Here is a 24,408-nt window from a genome sequence, read left to right as displayed (position 1 = left end):
AGAATTTTCGTTGCATTCAGCTCTCAAAAGATAACCATTATGCATCCATTCACATACACCCACATATTTGACTCAGAGAAACTTATCACAGCCTAGTTGGGATGCATACATATATATGGCCGAAAAAAATAATCCTTTGAGTTTACAAAATGGATGGAATAAGGAACAAAGCTGTCACAGAATCTAGTTGTTCTGCTAGAAATATTTCAAAACCTCCTCCCAGAGCAGAGCAAGAGAAACAGACCATGGGTGTGTGGGTGGGGTGTCTAACAATGCTTCACACTCTCAGCACATAGTGCTTATAAGCAGCATCCTGACTAATGGGAAGCAAGCTTCCTACAATCTTCTCTGCTGTCCTCACCACTCTCTGTAGGGACTTTCTATCTGAGGCACTGCAGCCACCAAACCAAACAGTGATGCAATTTGTTAATCATGCCTCTGTAAAAAAAAAAAATGGCCAGGACAGGAGAAAGATGTGCTCTCCTCATCTGACGTAGGAAATGCAAATGCTGGTTTGCACGTTTCACAAAAGAGATGAAGAGATCCAGTCAGATTATTAACTATTGTTACACACTCCTCACTTGCTGTTTTATGACTGTTCGAAGTTACGGCAGCGATAGGACAGGTGCTTTCTGGCCCGAAAGCACGCGCACACACACACACACACACACACACACACACACACACAGTTTTCATAAATAGTCACTCCCAAAATGGTCACATGACAACTGGGGGTTGGGCCACAGCTTCCTATAATCATGTGACCAATGGTTCACCATTTTTTGATAGTTCCCAGCCTATTTCTCCAGTTTTCTGCAGTTTGCCGTCAAGAAAAGACAATTGAAATGAATGCTTTTGCTTAAAAAACAGCGCAAAAAATATATATTGGAAAACTACTTTCGATGACATGAGTTCTTCGCCTAATGACTGCAATGACTTATGACTATAATTCCGGGCTCGGTTACACTCGTAACTTGAGGATTGCCTGTAGCATTGTCCAAACCTGTGCATTTTGGAAGAAATGCAAACGAAGTTGGGGAGGTTTTTAACTGTTGCCTGTTGAGATTTTCTTTTTCAAAGTTTTATTTATTGCAAGGCCACTGCTTGGTCAAGCAGCCTGGTTGAAGCAGCCTGTGCTTCTTTCTTTCTTTTCTTTTTCTTTTTCAGGAAGTTCTAATTGTGTGATCATGGCAGCTGCTCCTGTGCCAGATCCTGTCTACGTTTTACGAGGAGCAAACAGTGCCATTAATACACTGTGTTTTCAATGTTCAAACCCAGATCCAGGTTTTCCTATTCTTTACTCAGGGTGAGTAAAGAAAGAGCATGCAATTATCTGGCACTGATGACGTTACCTACCATATTTTTCGGACTATAAGATGCTTTGGAGTATAAGACGCACCTAGCTTTTGGGGAGGAAAACAAGGGGAAAAAATCTGCCTCTGCCTCCCAGCAATTTTCCTCCTTGCAGCAAACAGCAAACAGTACAGAAGATATACACTGTTTGTGGTGTTACATTTCAGGCTATACTTGTACAGATGCTGTTAAAATTGGTGTGACTTTCTGGAAGTATACATTATTGTCTACTATTTCAAAGAAGATACAATAGCACCGGGCCTCTTCAGATCAAGCATTTATTCTAAAAAGCTTCTTCATTTTGTTAAGTTGTCTAGAACAATAATAAAACAGTCTTTAAAAAATAAGTCTAATAATTTGAACATTCTATAGGCATTTATAGTTATTGACTTACCTCCTTGCAGCAAACAGCCTGATTAGCACAAAAAAAAAAAATCTGCCTCCCAGCAATTTGCCTTGTGGAGCAAACAAGTTTCACTTTCAATTTCAGTGTGGGCCTCCCGATCATCAGCTGTTTCAGGCTGCAGGGATTGCTGTAGCCTATTGCAGCCTCTGTAAACCCCATTTTCTGTTTGTTGCAAGGAGGAAAATTGCTGAGAGGCAGAGGCCAAAGGGTGATGGGTGGTGGGTGGGTTGGACTACATTCGGGGTATAAGACACACCCAAATTTTCACCCTTTTTTAGGGAGGAAAACGGTGCATCTTGTACTCTGAAAAATACAGTAGTTAGGGTAATGAAACATCTGCAAGAAAACAAGCTCAGAGAGCACCAAGGACCCTTCTCCCAACTGACTGCAAATACAGGGGGAAGGGGGCGCTATGGCCTAATGGTTAAAGACACTGGGCTTGTCACCTGGAGAGCTGACAGGTTCGAGACCCGAGCTTCATGCAAAGGGAGAAGTTTCTGTTCCCTGCTCCTCCTCACCCAGCAATTCGAAAGCATGCAAATGTGGGTAGATAAATAGGTACCACTTTGGTGGGAAGGTAGCAGCGTTCTGTTTGTCTTTGGCATAGTGCCATGTTGGCCACATGACCACGGAAATTGTCTTCGGACAACGCTGACTCTCTCTCTGCCAAGAAACGGAGCTGAGCACTGTGCCATAGGGTTAGACATGACCGGAACAGGGAAAAATCTTACAAATACAAAAATATGATATTTATACCGCCACTTACTGGGTTTTATTTTACAAGTTATCTCATTTAAGTGGCTTAAAATCTGTAACAGACCCACGGAAAAAGCAAAGGAACTAGAGGAGATGTTTCATTTTAATAAGAGATGTCATTATGTCATCTTTTTAGCTTCTGGCTTTTTTACAGCTGTGTGCAACAACTGTTGTATTAAACCAGGGGTCAGCAACCTGCGGCTCTGGAGCTGCATGTGGCTCTTTCATCCCTCTGCTGCAGCTCCCTGTCGCCAGTCGGCGCCCCAATTTTGAGATGAGCTTCCGGTTAAGGTGGGGAGGGGAGGAAGAAGGGCGCGCTAGGAGGAGACTCTGTGGGAAGGGGCGGGTTTTCTGTCAGCGCCACAATTGATAGGGCTTTCGGTTAAGGAAAAAGGTAGAGGAAAGAGGATGCAGCGCTAGGAAAAGACTCTATGGTGGGGGGAACTGGACTTCCGGTTGGCTCCAGAATTGAAGGGGGGGTAGGGGGGCGTGCGCGCTTCCGGTTAGGACCTTTGTGGCTCTTTTGAGTGTTTAAGGTTGCCGACCCCTGCATTAAATGCTGAAACAGAATGTCACAATCATGGTTAATTCTCCTTTCCCTTTTTTGGTTTTAAAACAGATCTTCTAACGGGCTGATCCATATCTGGAATCTGAAGACGCACCGAGTCTGTGACAGCCTGAATGGCCACGGTGGAAATTCAGTGTACTATGTGCAAACATTATCCAATAGAAAAAATGGACTTCTTACGTGAGTCTTTAACATTTAACAAGGCGTAATTCAAGTTTGGTGCCGTGGATTGCAAGTATAATCCTCGACTTACGACCACAGTTGAGCCTAAAATTTCTGTAGCTAAGCGAGCCAGTTGTTAAGTGAATTTTGCCCCATTTTGCGACCTTTCTGGCCACAGTCGTTAAGCGAATCTCTGCAGTTGTTAGGGTGGAAGCACATTTGTCAAGTGAATTTGGCTGCCCCATTGACTTTGCTTGTCAGAAGGTTGCGAAAGGGATCACATGACCTCGGGACACAGTGACCGTCATAAATATGAAACAGTTGTCAAGCATCTGAATATAAATCAGGTGACCACGGGAATACTGCAGTCGTTATAATAGTGAAAAACGGTCACTTTTTTCAGTGCTGTTGTAATATTATGAACAGTCACTAAATGAACTATTGTAAGTCAAGCACCACTGTTGTCCCGTCAGTGGCCAGCAGGATTGGCAGCAGATTCAGACTCTGAGGAGATTGGGGAGGAACATGGGCCAGTCCTGGAGTCTGGGGAAGGCTCTAAGGAGGGTTCTGTGTCGGAGGCAGAGAGGGGGCCAGGGCCATCTGTCAGTTATCAGCTGCCTTCAGAGTCAGACATCAGTGAGGTAGAAGAACAGCTGGAGCCTGTTCCCAGTGTGCACATGCGCAGAGTCGCCAGACGAAGGGAACAACTAAAGAACGGGTCGATTTGAGAGTAAGGCCACAGATGGATGGTGAATGGCCCCTCCCAGAGGAAATAAAAGAGGAGCGAAAGGGGAGTGGAGTTTGCAGGAGATCATTAGTTCATGCCTGCATTCTTGCCAAGTATAGCGGCCGATATTGGCCTGTCCACTCTCCAAGCCTGATAAAGGTCAATAATTATGAACTACCTTGAAAGATTGTGGGAGAGGAAAGACTTTGCTGGAGAGGAATTCACTGTCAATTAAATAAAAGGGGTTTATCGGGACGAGGACTCGGCTGCACACTGCTGGGAAGCCTAGCTCAGAACAAAAACCTTAGGTCACTTGTTGAGCTGGACATTTAAGGCAGAGTTGACTGGGAACGTGGAGTTTCATCAAGGAACTGCCACGAAACCGAATGGCCCTGGAGACATACGCTAAACAACTAAATAAACCCCCGGGGAAGCGAATGAATATTCTCCCCAGTGACATGTAACCATTTTGATTGTCAAAGTCAGGGCCGTGACCAGAATATCTGCCTGTGGGACTTATCCGAAGGAAGGAACATCGTCACGGAAAGCCTTCTCACGGAGAATGTTGGATTCTGCCGATGTTCCCTTTCTGAGGTGACAGAGAAACGGTCGCTCCTGGCCACGGCGTGGAAAGAGTTAGAAGAGGTAAGTCATTTCTCTAACACAGGGGTGTCAAACTCACAGCCCACAGGGTGCTTAGATCTGGCCCCTGAGGCAAACAGCAAAGGACAGCCCCACGGTGCCCCTGCTAGCGAAGATGGAGCTACGTTTTTGCCGGCGGAGAGCTGCAGGAGGGCCGCCGTCAGTGGTGGGATTCAAATAATTTAGCAACCAGTTCTCTGCCCTAATGACCAGCTGGGTAGGTGAGGCTCAGTGGTCATGTGACTAAGCGGGTGTGGTCAACTCAATGTCACTCACGTCAATGGGCGCTTCGCCTTAGCTGTGACAATGTAATAAGGATTAACCAGAGAGGCAGTTTCTGAAAGCAGGGCAATAAAGATTAGGCTAGAAACAACACCAGAATGTTTCCTTTCTGCTTTCCTTACAGAATTAGCCCTGTAAAGTGGAAAGAAACAAAAGGAGATTTCTTCCAACAATCGGTTCTCCGAACTGCTTAAAAAGTCAACAACTGGTTCTTCCGAATAGGTGCGAACTGGCTGAATCCCAGCACAGGCCACCGTGACCGAAAATGGGGCCTCGAGCTCCGTTTCCGCTGGCGGAGGGCTATCAAAACGGAACTCAAAACGAAAGGAGAAACGTTTCCCCTTTTGCATTTGAGCATGCAAAAAGGGACAGGAAAGGAGAAAGGGAAAGACGAAGGAAAGATGGGAAGAGAGCAAGGAAGGAAAAAGAAGGAGAGAAAGGAAGGAAGAAGAAAGGAGAATGAAGAGGGGAGGAAATAGAAGAAAAAGAAGGAAGGACAACACTGCTACGTCACGTGATTTTGATTCTGTGCCTCTGTTTAAACAGCCAAGGATTGCATTGGCTTTTTTGGCTGCCGCCGCACACGGCTAGCTTATGTCTAAGTGATAAACTAATAAAAAAATTTGGAACACAAAGAAGCTCCATAAGACCTGGAAACCTCCTTAAACCCTGAGCCAAAGCACTTTGAGGCTTATGATTAACACGAAGACTTAATATGTGTTTACACTTGGCGGTTACCCAAAATAGATTTTTTTCTCCCTTGAAGCAGGTTCTGTCTATGAATAATATTCAAACAGGCATTTATTTGTTCCCGATTGCCCTAAAACAGAAACACGCATTTCTCTTGCCAATTTTCCAGAAACATGTTTAAAATGCCTTAGAAATGTGCAGGGAAAAAAGAACACATTTTCTTGGGGTGACCTGTAGCCAAAGAAGAACCTTATTAACCCCAGGCAAAAGTTTTAAAAAAAAACCCACTTTTTTCCCCGGGGAAACCTTCTCCTTCTGGTTTTAAATTACATGCTAAGTAGGATATTATTTTCCCAAGGCCCGACGGCTACATGGGGAAAGATTCTGTCAATCTAGCCAAAGATGTTCATGCCACAACTTGTCCAATCTTGGAACAAGCAATACTGGTGTGTCAGACTGGGACTGGGACCATGTTGGAGGCCAATCCCAGTGAAGAGAAGTCCAACAGAAGACAAGGACCATGAGAAGTCTATGAAAAGGCAAGGTTTATGTTTGAGGCCAATCTCAGCCAAAAGAAGTCTCAAGAGACTTTTTGGTGGGCTGCTCACTCTCTCGTCGTCCTCCCTAGCTCAACTTATGGGCAAAAGAAAGGGGAGATGGGAATGCTAAGCATGTAGGTTCTTCAGCAGTGGTCCTTAAGCATGGCCACTTTAAGATGGATGGACTTCCGCTCACAGAATCCCCCAATCAGCATGGCTGGCGGGAGAATTCTGTGTGTTAAAATCCAAAGATTGTAAAGTAGGCAGGGTTGAGAGTTATTGCTTTTTAAAGGAAAGGGAAGTGAAGAAGGAAAGGAAAGGAGGGGAGGGGAAAAAGGAAGGGAAGGAAGGAAGGAAGGAAGGAAGGAAGGAAGGAAGGAAAGAAAGGAGAGGGAAAGGAAGGGAAGTAGGAAAAGAGACTTAGGAAGGAAAGAAAGGGGAAGGAAGGGGAAAGGAGAGGGGAGAGGAAGGGGAAGGAGAGGAAAGGAAAAGGAGGGGAGAGGACAGGGGAAGGGACGGAAAGGGAAAGGAGAGGAGGGAAGGAAAGAAAAGGGAAGGAAAGGGAAAGGAAAGGAAGAAAGTGAAAAAAGGAAGGGAAGGTAGGAAGGAGGGGGAAAGGAGAGAAAGGAAAGGAAGGGAAGGAAGAGGGAAAGAGAGAAGAAAAGGAAAGAAAGGGAAGGAAAGGGGTAAGAGGAAGGAAGGAAGGAATGAAAGAAGGGGAAAGAAAAGGAGAGAAGAGGGAGGGGAAAGGAAAGAAGGAAAGGAAGAAAGAAAGAGACAAAGAGATTTAAATGGATAATAAAAATAAATAAGCCAGCTTCTTCCCATATTCTTCTTTTCCAAAAAAAAAAAAAATGTACAGCAGGATCAGACAGCGCACTTCACAGTTGGTGCATCTCATCCAAAGTCCTCTGAATTTCAGCACATGCCTGAACTCCGCTGACTCTCTTGGTGGTACCCCAAAGCAGAGCCAAGCATGACTTATCGTATCTCTCCCAAGACCCATTCAGGTGTTTTCCCTGATTCAGCCCAGCTTGCTGTCCTTCGCGTTGAAAAATGTGTCAGCGTAAATTATAGATGTCGTGCGTCCTCTCCCCTACTGTGTCCCGTTCCCCCCCCCCCACCATGTACACACACACACTGCAGGAATTGAAATACAATCCACAAACTGTTCAAACTGTCATTGGAACAGCTTGGTCTCGTTTTTTTGTTCTCCCCGGGGGAGAGCTTCGGCACAAAGGCGCAGGGTTAGTTTTGAAGGTTAATTTTTAAGTGGTGTGTTGAATGCAACATGCTGGGTCGGCAAGGCCACCCTCCAGCTACTCGGTGTGCAGCCTCAAAAATGGCATTTCAACAAGCAAATTCATTTAATTTAATTTTATTTTTTTGTACAAGTGCATGAAGCTGGGAAGGAGGCCAAGGAGGAGGAAGGGAAAATAAAATCCGGGAGGTAGGAAAATATTGAAAGACTATTGAAAGAAATTAAATTTATCAACCCCTCACCCGTGGAGCTCCTCCTGTTAGGGGTAGCAAATGGGTTGTGTCAACGCATGGAGTCTTGTCGATGTTTCATTACCCAAGTAGGTAACATCATTGGTGCTAGAAAGAAGTGGGGTTTGCAGAGCGGAAGACGAGGAGGACTGTGGTGGTGTGGGAGAATATATGTCAGCGTTCCAAATATCATGCAGAATTAAATCAGAGTCCAAGGCAGAGCTATCCTTAAAGTTCCAATTTAATAAGATAGACGTGTTGACAACAAACTGTGGAATCCCAAATCTAAAAGCTTCCTGGGATTCCACCCAGTTGAAAGTTCATGATCTTATCCCCACACCCATAAATCCATCACATGGTCCAATCTTCTTCAGCCACGCTGGCATCTCCACCTAGCTGGTTCCGATCAGGTGCAGAGACAAAAGATGACCTTGGGCTTCTAGAAAGGAATGACAACAACACATTCCACAATTCTACTCCTTTCTATTCCTCCTTCCAATTACTACATTAATGAAACAGCATAATGAAATAATAGAGAGTGTGGCAGGCCAAAGATCCATGTAGTAATTGGGAGGGGGAATAGAAAGGTGTGTGTGTACACATACATACATATACATACATACAATATATATATATTTAGAGTCTGCCTTAGAGGCAATACAGCACAGACTCGATTCCCAGTAAGGGTATGGCTAGCTGATGAGAGCTAAATAGCTTGAAATAGATCTATACTAGTCTCCCTTTATTTATTTATCAGCACAAATTAAAAAAAACACACACATATATACATACATACATACATATAAATATATGTATATATACATATATATATACATACATACATACACAATACACACACACACATATATATATATACATACACATACTATATATATATACATACACACACACACACACGGCTGTGTGTTTTTGTGTGTTCCAGCATAACTCTGGAACGTCTCAAGGTCATTGGCATATGTTAGAATGAACTTTCGTTGCATTCAGCTCTCAAAGGGTCACCACCACCACCACCAATATACACTAGATAAACATGGCAAAATAATACATTCATACATACAAAATTATGCATGTACCCATATATATTATACATGGGCTTGTTTGCCCCCAACCTCTTGCAAATCAGTGAAAAAGATTTCACTTGTGATTTGGTTCCTTGGTGTCGGGCTGGTGACCAATTCTACTTGTTTCTTCAATATCAGATTTGCGTTCTCGAGATGCCGTCTAAGACATCCGTCTGTACCTTGAAGCCGGAGCCCGATGCCAAGCTGGGCATGCCCATGTCTCTGAAGATGTGGCAGGTAAGCCAACAGGAGCTAATTAGGAAACACTTTCCCTGCACAACGACCGGAAACGCATGAATCATCCTTTCCTACAAGAGTTATTTCTTTCGGGATTGTCCAAAGCCATCGGCTGCATGCAGTCCTTCAGAAGTTGTGGGAGCTTCATCCCTGGAGGCTTTCAAGAAGAGACTGAGCTGCCATCTGTCAGAGATGGTGTAGGGTCTCCTGCTTGGCTGGGGGGGGAGGGGGTTGGACTAGATGATCTACAAAGTCCCTTCCAACTCTGTTAATCTGAATCTATCTAAGATGATCAAAGGCCTGGAGGCTAAAACATACGACAAACAGTTGAAGGAACTGGGCATGGCTAGTCTAGTGAAGAGAAGGACCAGGGGAGACAGGAGAGCAGTCTTCCAATATTTAAGGGGCTGCCACAAAGAGGAGGGGGTCAAGCTATTTCCCAAAGCACCTGAAAGCCAAACAAGGAATAATGGATGGAAACTGACCAAGGAGAGATTCAACCTAGAAGTAAGGTGGGATTTTCTGACAGTGAGAACAATCAACCCATGGAACAGAAGTTGCTTTCAGAAGTTGTGGGAGCTTCATCCCTGGAGGCTTTCAGGAAGAGACTGGACTGCCATCTGTCATAAACGGTTTAAGGTCTCCTGCTTGGGGGGATGGGGGGGTTAGGCTAGATGACCTACAGGCCCCACCAATTCTGTTAATCTGTTCCCAGTCTCCCGAGTGCAAATGATCTCCTTTTGCGACCTTCCGTCGAGGAAAACCCATGGGTGGGGTGGGGGTGGGGGATTCACTTCACAACCGTGGGACTAACTTAACAACTGCAGTGATTCCCTTAACAACCCCGGCAAGGGGAAGGTGGTAAAACGGGGAAGCCAGACTCACTTAACCGTGGAAATTTGGGGCTCAGTTGCGATCTGAAGTCGAGGACCCCCTGTGTATAAATCACATCCTTCGCTGGAAATGTTTGTACATGTGTTTTCTTAAGAACAATCTTGGTTGCACAATATCGCCGTTCCCACCCTGTGGGAAAAAGAAGGAAGAAGGGAAGACGTGTGTGTGTGTGTGTGTGTGTGTGTGTGTGTTGCTTGTGTGTCTGTGCGCCCGCGCATATGCAAATTGAACCTCGCCCAGTTGGCCGGGAAAATGTGTGACTTGCCTCCGAGGAGTTGATCGGTATCGAGACGATAATAAAACATCCTCATGTAAAGCAGGGAAAATATCAGCCTGCCTGGAGCCCAAACAAACTGACAGAGCAGGCTACCCGAGGTGCTGCACAAGCCGTAAATCCATACACAAATGAAACAATTGCGCAATCGCACACCCATCAGCATGTTCTATAGCAATTAGGACCACCCAATCCAATCTGGGTCACTCACTGGGACCAGAGGTTTAGTCTTCCGAGCTTTTGGATTGGTGCTGGAGCCCATCCTCAGGGAATGTCCCTCTAGCAGAATGTGTGCTTTGGGCTATGCATCGTCTTGCTATTGTTGGCTGAGCAGGGACAAAAATAGCCAGGGAAAGGATTGAAGCGTGGGAAACGGGCCCAATGTCAATCTGGGAGTGCTGATCTACCAACAACTTATCAGGTGCTTAAGAGACTGAGGAGTTGGCCATCAACCCCCCAATCAACAAAAAGCCACAGACAACAAAGGTAAATATTCCCTTCGCACATATGTGCTGGTCGTTCCCGACTCTAGGGGGCAGTGCTCATCTCTGTTTCAAAGTTGAAGAGCCAGCGCTGTCCGAAGACATCTCTGTGGTCATGTGGCCGGCATGACTCAATGCCGAAGGCGCATGAAACGTTGTTACCTTCCCACCAAAGGTGGTTCCTCTATTTTTCTACTTGCATTTTTTACTTGCTTTTGAACTGCTAGGTTGGCAGAAGCTGGGACAAGTAACGGGAGCTCCCTCTGTTATGTGGCGCTAGGGATTCGACCCGCCGAACTTACGACCTTTTTGTTGGAAAAGCTCAGCGTCTTAGTCAGTGAGCCACTGCGTCTCTTTTACACACAACCAAGCACCACATAAATACTACACATGGAGTAACACAGCTCTGCTAGAGAGAAGTTCTCCGAGGATGGGCTCCGGCACGAGTCCGAAAGCTCGGAAGACTAAACCTCTGGTCCCGGTAACCGACCCAGATTGGCTCCTGCCATATTATCCTGGGATATGTATAGAGGTAGTCCTCGACTTATGACCACTATTGAGCCCCAAATGTGTCACTAAGTGAGACATTTATTAAGTGATTTTCCCTCCCTCCAGTTTTATGACTTTTCTTGCCAACATTCGTTAAGTAAATCCCTGCAGCTGTTAAATTAGAAAGACGGTTGTTAAGTGAATCTGGGCTCCCCCCCCCATTGACTTGGCTTGTCAGAAGGTCGCAAAAGAGGAACACATGACCCCTGGACATGCAACCGTCATAAATATGAAACAGTTGCCAAGTGCCTGAATTTTGATCACGTGCCATGGTTATAAGTATGAAATATGGTTGCGTGCCGGAACCCAGAAGAGCAATGGGCGACAGCTCGCGTAGCCGGAGAGATGTCTCTGTGTGGCACTTCTGTTCCGGATTCTGTTACTGCCTGACATGCTTTGGGCACGTGTGCGCTTAGCATGCGCATGTACAGTAGTAAAAAAATTGCTTCTGCACTGTCAGGGTTCCAAATAGCATCCAAAAGTAAATCAGAGTCCGAGGTAAAGTATTGCTCAAAGTTTTGATTTATTAAGAGAGCCATGTTGACACATCTGGGAAAACCTGAATCTGAAAGCTTCCCGGTTTTCCCCGCCCTGTTGAAAGTTCAAGATCTTGCCCCCACCCCACAAGCCCATCACATGGTCCAATCTCCCACTGCCACAATGACAGATTCCTCCCATCCAGTTCGGTCAGGTGCAGAGACAAAGGATGACCTTGGCTTTCTAGATGGAATTTTGTTTTGACTATACAGCATCTAACTCTGGACAATCCCCCCTCCCATTTTCCCACAATAGAAAAGGCATAGTGGAATAATAGACAGCATGGCAGGCCAAAGATCCAAGAGGAATATGGCTGCAGGCGCAGAAGCAAAAAACAAGATGGCGCTACCATAGGCTCCGCCAATAGAACCAGTTCAGGGGCATGGCCATCCGAGTTACTACCTACTAGTCCGAACCGGTAGGAAGCCACCTCTGGTGCCGTAGGTTTGCCCTCACAGTGCTAAACCATTAATTGTTCTGTTTAGTTTTACCGAATGCAGACTGGCCGAGTTGGAAGGGACCTCAGAGGTCTTCTAGTCTAACCCCTTGCTCAAGGAACAGACCATATACCATTCCATGGACAAATGGCTGTCCAATCTCTTCTTGAAAGCCTCCAGTGCCGTGGTAACTTTCAATTGTCACTAACCAAACCATTGTAAGTCAAGAACTATCTGTAGTCTGGGGGTCACCTCTTTAGCTGGACATTTAAGGCAAGAGTTGCGTTCAAGGAAAGCTCGACTAGGAACATGAAGTGTGAAAAACGGTCCTTGGTCAACTTTTTTCAAGTTGGTCACTAAAGGAACGGTCGTAAGTCGAGGATTGCCTGGAATTGCCTTCATTCTCTGTTTGCTGTCTCTTCTCTCAGCCCAACACCGGCTCGCATCCTCACCTCCTGGCCGGCTACGAGGACGGATCAGTGGTTCTGTGGAATGTGTCCATGGGGCGAATGCTGAGTCGGCTCATATGTCATAAGGAGCCTGTCATGAGTCTTGACTTCGATGCAGAGAAGACCAAGGGAGTGTCGGGCTCCTCGGAGAACAAGCTTTGCGTCTGGAGCCACACCAGACCGGAGAAGCTGGAGGTCAGTCTCATCGACCCTCCCTAAACCCGTCTCTTCATTATTATTATTTTTGCACGAACAGTTTCATAGACTTGCAAAAATATTTAGGCCCTGCCTAATTGCATTTGCCCAAAATTGGAAATCAAATAAGTTACCAACAGATGAAGAGAGAATTAAAAAAAAAATAGATTAGACTATGCAGAGATGAACAGGTTGACTTTGAAAATAAAGGATAAAGAAGAATCGGAGTACTTCAAGACATGGAGAAGATTTTATGACTAGAAAAAAGAAACTTAGAAAAGAAAGTAAGGGGAAGATACAGAACCCAGACAAAGCGGGGGGGGGGAAATAGGGGGGAAACAGAAAAGAAAATACTACATATACAAGTATATATTCAAGAGTGAGATGTAAAGGGGGAAAAACATAGGATAGATTAGCGAAGGTAAGGGAATAAGAAATGATACTAAATTATATTTGGGTTTGCGGAAATACCATCCCCAAGAAAACATAAACTGATATTTGAAAGAGAGACCTATAACAACAGAAAAAGAAAGGGAAAGAGGAGGGGAGGAAAAGGAGGGATGGAAGGAAGAGGTAAGGAGAGGAGGGTGGAAGGGAGAAAAAGAGAAGGAGAAAGGGTAGGAAGGGGAAGAGGAAGAGTAGGAGTAGGGGAGAGGTAAAGGAAGAAGGAAGGGGAAGGAGAGGAGGAAGGAAGGAAGTAGAGAAGAGAGGGAGGGAGAAAAGAAAGGGAAAATAAAGTGGTGTTACAACAGGAGGAAGGGATGGTAAATAAAGCAACCCAAATTGTATATTATAACCTTTTAAATGGAATAACAAATGTATAAGGATGACAAATGTAAAGAAGAAGAATAACTGTGAATGTATATCTATAATTGTATGTAAGAAAGGCCATCAGATAGGAGAAAACCCACTTAACGAATGTCTCGCTTAGCAACATAAATGTTGGGCTCAAATGCGGTCATAAGTCGAGGACTTGCCATTGCAATTGGCAATTTAATAAATTTGTATGCTGCCCAATCCCGTAGGACTCAGGGCGGCTTACAGAAGATAAAGGTAAAAGTTAAAAAGTAACGAGATACCCAGATAGCCTGCATATGATTCCCATTTTTGTCTGTGAAAGAAAAGGCCCAATATTTGAACTGTGAACAGTATATGGCTGTATATCGTGGGAAGCGGTGGCTCAGCAGCTAAGACGCTGAGCTTGTCGATCAGAGAGGTCAGCAGTTTGTAAGTTCGAATCCCTAGCGCCGCGTAACGGAGTGAGCTCCCGTGACTTGTCCCAGCTTCTGCCAACCTAGCAGTTGGAAAGCACATAAAAAATGCAAATAGAAAAACAGGAACCACCTTTGGTGGGAAGGGAATGGCGTTCCGTGCGCCTTCGGCGTTGAGTCATACCGGCCACATGACCACGGAGATGTCTTCGGACAGTGCTGGCTCTTCGGCTTTGAAACGGAGATGAGCAGCGCCCCCTAGATTCGGGAATGACTAGCACATATGTGCGAGGGGAACCTTTAGCTTTACAGTACATGACTGCTACATTTCTGGCTTGGGAGCCAGCCGGAGATTGAAACGGAAGAAAATGCACGCTCTTTTTAGCAAGCGCAATGCTCCTCCAGGGAGCAACATATTTAACTAGGGCTGTGCAGCTTCGAAAATAATTTAGGAAAAGATGTCGGAAAACTCATCCAAGTCTAGCGAGAACGCTGGAGAAGAGAAGGAAAAAAGATTTTGAGTTGTGATACCTAGCAAGGCCGTAAATAGAAAAGAGCATTGGGAACTGGGGTGATGGAAGGGAAGTTAGAAGATACGATTTACGATCATTCTTGAGTTCTAGGTTGGCTCCCAGTTCTCAAAAAAAATCTCTCCAAGTGGAAACGGCGTTTGTGTTTGGTGTCCCACGCAATTGAAAATCGGGAATCTGCTAATTTTGACAAGCCCCGCATGTCATCACCTTTCCTAATAATAAATTTGGGGTCGCATGCCAATCAAATTGCAGACAAAACAGGTTCTTGAGAAAGGCCAGGCGTTATTCTACTTGCAGCCATGTCTAGCCTTGCCAAAATATGGGGGGGAAATGAAAATTTGAGGGCCATAAAGATAAATCTATCCCATTTTCCAATTAGCCAATTGGAAACAGTAGCCAATTAGGATGGATTAAGGTTAACAAATTAAAGTCTTCTCCTCCTCTTTCTTCCTTCTCCTCCTCCTCCTTTTCTTCTTCTCTCTTCCTCCTCTTCCTCTCCTTTCTTTCTCTCCTCCTTTTCCTCCTCCTCCTTTTCCTTTTCTTTTCCTCCTTCTCCACTTCCCCCTCCTCTCTCTCTCCTCTTCTTCCTCTTCCTTCTTCTCTGCCTTGTCTTTCTCTCCTCCTCTTCCTCCTCTTCCTCTTTCTCATCCTTTCCTTCTTCTCTCTTATCCTCTTTCTCTCTTCCTCTTCTTCTCTGCCTTGTCTTTCTCTTCTCTTCCTCTTCTTTTCTTCCTCCTCTTCTTCCCCCTCTTTTTCCTCCTCCTTTTTCTCCTTTTCTCTTCTTCCTCTTCTCTTCTCCTCTTCCTCCTCTTTCTCTTCTTCTCTCCTCTTCCTCCTCTTCTCTTCCTTCTTCTCTGCCTTGTCTTTCTCTCCTCCTCTTCCTCCTCTTCCTCTTTCTCCTGCTTTCCTTCTCTCTTATCCTCTTTCTCTCTTCCTCTTCTTCTCTGCCTTGTCTTTCTCTTCTCTTCCTCTCCTTTTCTTCCTCCTCTTCCTCCCCCTCTTTTTCCTCCTCCTTTTTCTCCTTTTCTCTTCCTCCTCTTCTCTTCTCCTCTTCCTCCTCTTTCTCTTCTTCTCTCCTCTTCCTCCTCTTCTCTTCCTTCTTCTCTGCCTTGTCTTTCTCTCCTCCTCTTCCTCCTCTTCCTCTTTCTCCTCCTTCTCTCTTATCCTCTTTCTCTCTTCCTCTTCTTCTCTGCCTTGTCTTTCTCTTCTCTTCCTCTCCTTTTCTTCCTCCTCTTCCTCCCGCTCTTTTTCCTCCTTTTTCTCCTTTTCTCTTCCTCCTATTTTCTCCTCTTTCTCCTCTTTCTCTTCTTCTCTCCTCTTCTTCCTCTCCTCTTCCTTCTTCTCTGCCTTGTCTTTCTCTCCTCCTCTTCTTTCTCCCCCTTTCCTTCTCTCTTCTCCTCTTCCTCCTCTTCCTCTCCTCATCCTCTCTTTCTCTCCTCCTCCTCTTCTCCCTCTCCTCCTCCTCCTTCTCTGCCTTGTCTTTCTCTCCTCCTCTTCCTCCTCCTCCTCCTCCTCCTCCTCCTCCTCTTTGTCCAGACTATTATAAACCCCCATTAAATTCTTCCCTTCTATCCTTTTGAATTAATAATATAAACCAGATGGGACATTATGTGGACATTCCAAGCTCCTGAGATAACTATGGCACTCCACTGTCACTCCACTGCTTCTATAGCAGAATTTGTTTTCAGACGCTCTCATTCTATAATGAGCCATTTCAGGATGGCATGATGGAAGAGTGCTTGAGGTGGCCCAGTTCCATTGGGTAGATCAGGGATGTCTAACCTTTACAGCTTTAAGACCTCTGGACCTCAGTTCCCAGAATTCCCCAACCGGCCATTCTACGAGTTGAAGTCCACACATCTTACAGTGGCCAAGGTTGAGAAACGCTACTCTAGAGTTGGAAGAGATCTTGGAGGTCACCCTATCTTTCATACACTTGGCTGTCCAGGCTCCTCTGAAAAACCTCCAGTGATGAAGGATGCACAACTTCTGAAGACAACTTCTGTTCCACTGGTTAATTGTCCTCCCTGTTAGGGAGTTTCTCTTCAATTCCAGGCTGCTTCTCTCCTTGATTAGTTTCCATCCATTGTTTCTTGACATGGCTTCTGCTGCTTTGGAGAAGAATTTAATCCTCTTCTTTGTGGCAGCCCCTCAAATATTGGAACAGTGATATCATGTCCCTCTAGTCCTTTTTTTATTAAAGTTTTTTTTCCCATTTTCATAACTTATTATCACATGTATGCTATTGCATAACCAACATCATCTTGTATTATTAAATGTTTACATCCATTCATCCTACCAACAATTCCCCAAAACCAATTATTGGCTCTTCTGCTCTCCATAAACCATATTTGTACTTTATCATTTTCTTCTCCCTCTCTCCTCCCCCTCCTTACCTCCTTTCTTCCCTCTGCCCTTCCTCTCTCCTTCTCCTCCCTCCCCTTACCATTCCTTATTTCTCCTCCTCTTCCCCCCCCCTTGCTCTTTCTCCTATCCCTCTCTTCTTCCCTTTCTCCTCTACTTCCCACTCTTCATCTCATTTACTTGGTGTATTTGAGCTTCTAAGCAAGCTCCCTTTCATGTTGATGGTATTTATAATTCTTTTTCAATATGCATATTTAATTCTTCTCCTCTTTTTAGTGTAAAAAAAAAGTGATATAACAGAAAATTATACATATATAGTCATTGTACTTTTAACCCCCCCCCCCTCCCACACACACTCACAAACCTAATTTTGGTCGAGCTGTAGACCTGGTTACAATTCCCAGCTTTTCTCATCATTATCTTTATATAGTTATACATCCTTACATGCCCCCAATTTGTGATTCTGTCTTTTTATCACAATAGTTTCCCATTGTAGGTATATTTCATATTCCCTCTCCATTTTTCTATACCTTGAATTCAGTGGTGGGATTCAGCCAGTCCGCACCTATTCGGGAGAACCGGCTGGTAACTTTCTAAGCAGTTCAGAGAACCGATTGTTGGAAGAAATCTCCTTTTGTTTTTTTCCACTTTACAGGGCTAATCCTGTAAGGCAGGCAGGAAGGAAACATTCTAGTGTTGTTTCTAGCCTAATCTTTATTGATCTGCTTACAGAAACTGCCTCTTCGGTTAACCCTTATTCCATTGTCACAGCTACGGCGAAGCGCCCATCCACCTGAGTGACCTTGAGTTGGCCAAGCCCACCCAGTCACATGACCACCGAGCCCCACCTACCCAGATAGTCATTAGGACAGAGAACCGGTTGCTAAATTATTTGAATCCTACCACTGCTTGAATTAGATTACCCTTAGTTATCTCTAGATGACAATCTTTGTTCTTCAGTGTTCATTACACTTCCCTTAATGTATTATATAAAGTAACAGGCGGTAAACATCTCACTTTGTTCATCATCTTAAAGGTTCTATATATGTACATGTTTCATAGATTTTTGACCCATGCTTAATTGCCCTTCTATTTCATATTCACTCAATTCGCAACTCAATTTAATTATCATGCTTAAAAGGTAAATCACAAACCTCTGCTTTACAAGCTCCCCATATCAATTTCATATTTATCCATACTCCATATATTTTAACTTCTATTTAGTTATCTTTCCATTATTATGTTCAACCGGAGAGCAACTCCATTTTATTATCATATTTAGGAATAAAACCCTTATCTTAACTTTATATTTTCCCATATAGTAGTTTCTAATTATCTGACTTTTTTCCTGGTAAGTCTTTTGTCCCACTTCTCTGTTCCCGTCTTCTCCCTTTTCTTTATTTTAACACATCCACTCCCTTCAATTTTCCCCAGGTGACCAAAGGAATAATTTATATTCCCCTTTGTTGGGGGATAACCTCCTGCTTCAATTTTCCTTATACCACTAACAGCCTCCGAGACTACTTTTGTCAGCTTTCTTTTCCCTTTTGTTAGGACGCCTCCCCTTTTCACAATTTTCCCTACACCATTGCCGGGACCAAAGGAGTTTTTTGTCTGCTTTTTATTTTCCTCCGCTTCTATCCCTTCAATGTCTCGCTCCCCTTCTTTTTTGAGTTCTTCTATAGCTATCTGCTTCTCTGGATTAAAAATTCTAATTAGGCTTGATTTTACTGATTTATGTATATTCTTTAAAATCCGACATAGTTCTTCAAATTCCCAGTTTTCCATGATGTCCAGTTCCAAAGTTACACTTAATTATACAGGTATGCAGTTCTTGTTTCAGAGTTCTGTTCCACCTTAAGTTTGTCAGCTTCAATTGCTGTGGGGAGAAACGATGGCAGCCATCTTTGTCTTTTGTTCTACCTTAATGTCCAGATCAAAATTTCAGTTAGTTATACAAATCCCATTTCGAGACTCTGGACCACCTTAAATTCAAACCGGAAGAGAAGCTGGGGCCATCTTACTCTTTTGCCAAGCGAAAAGAAGGAAGAAGAAGAAGAAGAAGAAAGCAAAACAAAACAAAAACCCTTCGTATTTCCCAGTTTGGATTCCATTATTATTCTATTGTTATTCTTTCCCTTACCGGGTCCGGTCTCTTGTAGTTGCTCACAATATATCACTTGAAACAGGCTTGCAATCAACTAGATTTCAGTATTTTCCTTTGCCTCCTACTTTTCAAGGTTCTGATTTATGGCAGTTGGTTAATTAAAACTTCCCGCACAGTCAAAATTAGGTTATCAGTTATGAGTAAGAAGAAGTGCTTCTTTCTTTTTCTTTTTCGGAGTTAAGATTTATCAATTGGAAAAAGTTCAAACAGAATAAATCTTCCAAAGTGTTTCTTTTTCAAATCCAAAACCAAGTTTAAACTTTATGTTTGAGTGGGTTTATCATTTCTCTGCTTTCTCCTTGTTGTCCAAAATCGTTTCGAGTAAATAACTTTTGGAGGGGCTGGTGTTTCAACCCTCCATTTTCCCTTTCTTTCGTTCTTTCTTTCTTTTTGGAAAAGTCCCAATATTGACCACCAATATTATTTACGTTCTCAAGATTTCTTTGCCTTTTCCAGATTTGATTTATGGCTGTGGTTAGATAAAACTATCTTACCGGCCGTTCATCTCTCCGAACCCTCCTGTTCCTTTTGCTTTGACAAGAAGTTCAGCCGTCTTGTCAGCCATATTTATAGTCTGTCGCCCCGACTCCAATTCAAAAGACAAATCTCCGACCTGCGAGGGATCTGTTGCCTCCCCCTGGGTCTAATGAGATGCTGTCCTTTTCGCCCCCCCCCCCCTCTCCAGGGGAGGTTCTGGTCCAAATGGACCTTGGTTGGTTTGTCATACAGGGTTCATGTGGGGCTCTTGAGAGCCCACACACCCTAACTGTCCAGCTGAAGAACTTCCTGTTGACTCCTAGTCCTTCTTTTCTATAGACTAGCCAAACCCAAATCCTGCAACTGTTCTTCGCTGACTGTAAACCGCTTAGAGAGGGCTGGAAAGCACTGTGAAGCGATATATAAAACACTAGTTATTGCTAGTGTCCTTCCTTCCATCCCTCCTCCTCTCCATCCTTCCTTCCATTCTTCCTTCCCTCCCTCCCTCCCTCTATGGTGCCCAGTAGTTAGATTGCAGTACTGCAGGCTGACTCGGCCCACTGCCAGCAGTTCGATCCTGACTGGCTCAAGGTTGACTCAGCCTTTCCATCCTTCCTGGGTGGGTAAAAGGAGGACCCAGATTGTTTGGGGGCAATAGGCAGACACTGTAAAATGCTATAAATTGGAACAGTGCTATCATGTCTCCCCTAGTTCTTCTTTTCTCTAGACCAGCCCTATCCAATTCCTGCAACCATCCTTCATATGTTTTATTCTCCAGGCCCTTCATCATCTTAGCTGCTCTTCTAAACCACAGGTAGAATTTGGGTCATTAAACGCAGAAGACAATTGCAAGAAGCCTCTCTAAGTATGTTTGTAGCTTACAAGTCATGTCATAGTGTCAAAATATTGATAGGGAGGGAAATGTCAGGAAGTGGAGGATAAACATGACCTCATTTCTCCATTATTTGGGGAGAAATGAGGTCATCTTTATCTGAGTGTTTCTTTTGTTTTTCCTTTGACCGCAGAAATAAACTTTTGCCATGCTCAACTTTCCACATCTGATTTTTTTTCACCCCACAGCTTCAACAAACGTACCAGCTGACCAACCCAGGGATCTCCGAGGTGAGACTACGTCAAGACAAGAAGATCTTGGCAACAGCCGGTTGGGATCACCGCATCCGTCTCTTTGGCTGGAAGAAGCTTAAGCCGTTAGCTGTCTTAGACTACCACACATCAACCGTCCATTGTGTAGCCTTCTCAGATCACAACCAGCCCGGTGAGAGGCTAATGGCAGCTGGCTCTAAGGATCACCGTATCAGTGTCTGGTCATTATATAATCAGACATGAAAGGAGGACTGGAGAAGACCGACATTTGTGGAGCTCCAAAATGAGAGAGAACCAGTGACTGTCCTACAGGATGGAAGGAGAACATCAATCAATCATTGTCCTAAAGAATAGAAGAAGAACAGTTGATGCCCTACAGGATGGAAGGAGAACATCAACCAGTTGATGTCCTACAGGATGGAAGGAGAACATCAACCAGTTGATGTCCTACAGGATGGAAGGAGAACATCAACCAGTCGATGTCCTACGGGATGGAAGGAGAACATCAACCAGTCGATGTCCTACGGGATGGAAGGAGAACATCAACCAGTCGATGTCCTACAGGATGGAAGGAGAACATCAACCAGTCAATGAAAAAAAAGAAAAGGAATGAAAAGGGACTTAATAGCTGCCAGAAAGGATCCAGAAGGAAAGCTGATGACAGCTCAGTTGCCGGATAATAAAACTTCCCTCCTGCTTGGGCCGGGGGTTGGACTACATGACCTCCAAGGTCCCTTCCAATTCTATTAATCTGCAAACTCTGATGCCACAATTAGAGGAGACCCACCCAGTTTCCAAATTGTCTGGCAATTATCCGGGATATTTATCAGGATGAAAAGGATAGGTTATCTCAAACTCTTCTGATATTTCCTTCTCCTTTCGTGGCCCATTCCTCTTCATTTGTGACCGACAATTAGTTGCATCCAAAATCTCCTTTCTCCATCCACCCAGCCCCCTCCCTCCTTCCACTCCACTTAGAACAACACTGAAAAAAGTGACTTTCACACTTAACAATCATTGCAACATCCGTGTGGTCACATCAAATCGACACAACGGCATGGAATTGTTAAGGCAACATGTTGTGCATGGAATTAGCCTGAATTTTTAAAAATATCAAGGCGAAGCTGAACAGGGTTGTAAAGAAAGCATTTATTTAACCCCCTCCCAGAAACCGAAAGGTTAAAAAAAAACACAGTTTCAGCATTTCTGTTGAGAGAAACCTCAAATGCAGGCAAGTTTGAAACCGTCTGAGCAAGTATTCCCTGCTTTTAAAATATGCTCTGTTGACCGTTCACTGTGAATGGGTATGTTCTTATTTGATCATTGTCTGTTGGGGGGGGGGCGTACAGGGAGTCCTCGACTTAACGACCGCAGTTGAGCCCAAAATTGCTGAGACCCAGGGCCGGATTTAGATGAAAAGAGGCCCTAGGCTATTCCACTTATGAGGCCCTTTCACTTCCCATTTTTAAGTTTGTAAATTACATGAGAGACAATAAAATACATCATTACTGTGATATATCAATATATATCAATATATATCAATATATATCAATATATATAGCTGGACTCCCGATGGAGGGCGGCTCTCCTCTGCGGCAAAGGCAGCGAGGTTAGCCGCCTCCCCTGCTGTGCTCAGCTGCCCAGCTCGGCCCCCTCGCCCTCACCTGCTGGGCCACTGGTGGGCTCCGCGTCGACAGGGCGGCTACTGGGAGCGGCCGCGCCTCTCGCCCGACCGCCGGTGCCGGGAACGTGGGCGGATTCCCCAACTGCCGCGGCGCTGGAACGATCTTAACCAATACATTTTTATGTTTGTTTATTAGTCATATGCGTAGAATTTCTCCTTATTTTCGGTTCAGTGTTTTAGTGTTCACTGTTTTTAGAATAGTGTAATTTTAATTTTGCTAACAATTTGAATGTAGGCCCCTCTTGATCTTGAGGCCCTAGGCTGAAGCCTAGTTAGCCTATAGGAAAATCCAGCCCTGGTGAGACCATTGTTGTGTGAATTTTGCCCCCTTTCTACGACCTTTCTTGCCACCGTGGTTAAGCGGTTAATTAAATCTCTGCAGTTGTTAAGTTAGTGCAGGGGTCAGCAACCTGTGGCTCTTTCATCCCTCTGCTGCGGCTCCGTCTCCCAAAATATGTGTCACAACCGCCAATATGCAACACTTGCCAGCAGGCAATTTACTGAGTATTTTGACCCCCCAGTAGGCCAACCATGGATAAATCCAAGAAAGGAAAAGTTTCAGAAGAAAACATAACCTTTAATTCAACTACATATGCTAGTTTTGTGGCCGCTCAGGAAATAGTCAGGCACGAGAATACTGAATCCAGTTTTGGTCGCCACGATGTAGAAAAGATGTGGAGACTCTAGAAAGAGTGCAGAGAAGAGCAACAAAGATGATTAGGGGACTGGAGGCTAAAACATATGAAGAACGGTTGCAGGAACAGGGTATGTCTAGTCTAATGAAAAGAAGGACTAGGGGAGACATGATAGCAGTCTTCCAATATCTCAGGGGTTGCCCCAAAGAAGAGGGAGTCAAGCTATTCTCCAAAGCACCTGAGGGTAGAACAAGAAGCAATGGGTGGAAACTAATCAAGGAGAGAAGCAACTTAGAACTGAGGAGAAATTTCCTGACAGTTAGAACAATTAATCAGTGGAACAGAATTTGCCTCCAGAAGTTGTGAATGCCCCAACACTGGAAGTCTTTAAGAAGATGTTGGATAACCATTTGTCTGAAATGGTGTCTAGGCAGGGGGTTGGACTAGATGACCTCCAAGATCCCTTCCAACTGTCATTCTGCACTAGCTGACCATATCTTTCCTCCATCTGGAGATTTATCTAGATCAGGATAATTTCACCCACAATTTGGCCCTTCAAAGTCTTCAAAGTAAACATTGAAACCAATACATTCATACAGTCTCTCTTGACACACACACACACACACACACACACACACACAAACAGAAAAAGAGACAGAGAGAGAGAGAGAGAGAAAGAGAGGAAAAGTCTTTAAGAAGATGTTGGGTAGCCATTTGTCTGAAACAGTATAGGGTATCCTGCCTAGGCAGGGGGTTGGACTAGAAGACCTCCAAGGTCCCTTCCAACTCTGCTATTGCATTTGTATTGTATTGAGAAGGGTTTTTGTGGCTCCCGGTGTTTTCTTTTCTGTGGGAAACGGATCCAAATGGTTCTTTGAGTGTTTAACGGTTTCCGACCTCTCAGTTAGTGACACAGTTGTTAAGTGAATCTGGCTTCCTCATTGACTTCACTGGTCGTAAAAGGGACATGACACCCCCCCCCCCCCCGGACTCTGCCACCATCACAAACATGAATCAGTTGGCAAGCTTCTGAATTTTGATGGCTTGACCATGAGGCATGCTGCAACAATCATAAATGTGAAAAACTAAGACATTTTTTAGAGTGCCACCATAACTTCAAACGGTGAGTAAGTGAATAGCCGTAAGTGGAGGACTACCTGTCGTAGAGTCGTGGCTTGCAGTTTCAAGGAAGATCTCCCATCCTGTGGCTCATTGGGGTTTATGAGATTCCTAACGGATCACCCAGTCACCCACCGAGCTGAACCCTCTAGGAAAACTGGAGTAAAGCAGCCGCCTTCGAAGCCAGCCAGATCTATTTCACCCCCCATCAATCACACGAGTAAAAATTGAAATTAGGTTGCTACCATCCCAACTGTGAGATTTTCCGTACATTACAATGCCAAATTCCCCCCTAATGAATGGCACCATCAGGGATCAAGCCCAGACGGCCTCACACAGCAGCCTAGATTTGAAGAACGGGG

At 44.5% G+C, this 24,408-nt stretch overlaps 1 protein-coding gene across 1 annotated transcript in view; it reads left to right on the top strand.

Moving 5' to 3' along the window:
• GNB1L (G protein subunit beta 1 like) overlaps positions 1-20,920 on the top strand; it is a 45,249-nt gene extending 24,329 nt beyond the window's left edge. The window contains exons 3-8 of the mRNA XM_032230108.1: positions 1,168-1,306; positions 3,135-3,263; positions 4,455-4,617; positions 8,837-8,935; positions 12,537-12,752; positions 20,585-20,920. Of these exons, the coding sequence (XP_032085999.1) occupies positions 1,188-1,306; positions 3,135-3,263; positions 4,455-4,617; positions 8,837-8,935; positions 12,537-12,752; positions 20,585-20,851 (993 nt within the window). The 5' untranslated portion in view covers positions 1,168-1,187 and the 3' untranslated portion in view covers positions 20,852-20,920. The remainder of the gene's footprint in view (positions 1-1,167; positions 1,307-3,134; positions 3,264-4,454; positions 4,618-8,836; positions 8,936-12,536; positions 12,753-20,584) is intronic.
• Positions 20,921-24,408: the final 3,488 nt, after the last annotated feature.

This window comes from Thamnophis elegans, chromosome 13 (assembly GCF_009769535.1).
Source record: "Thamnophis elegans isolate rThaEle1 chromosome 13, rThaEle1.pri, whole genome shotgun sequence".
Lineage (NCBI taxonomy): Eukaryota > Metazoa > Chordata > Lepidosauria > Squamata > Colubridae > Thamnophis > Thamnophis elegans.
Note: the sequence above shows the minus strand (reverse complement) of the source record. Positions and strands in the feature narration are given on the sequence as shown.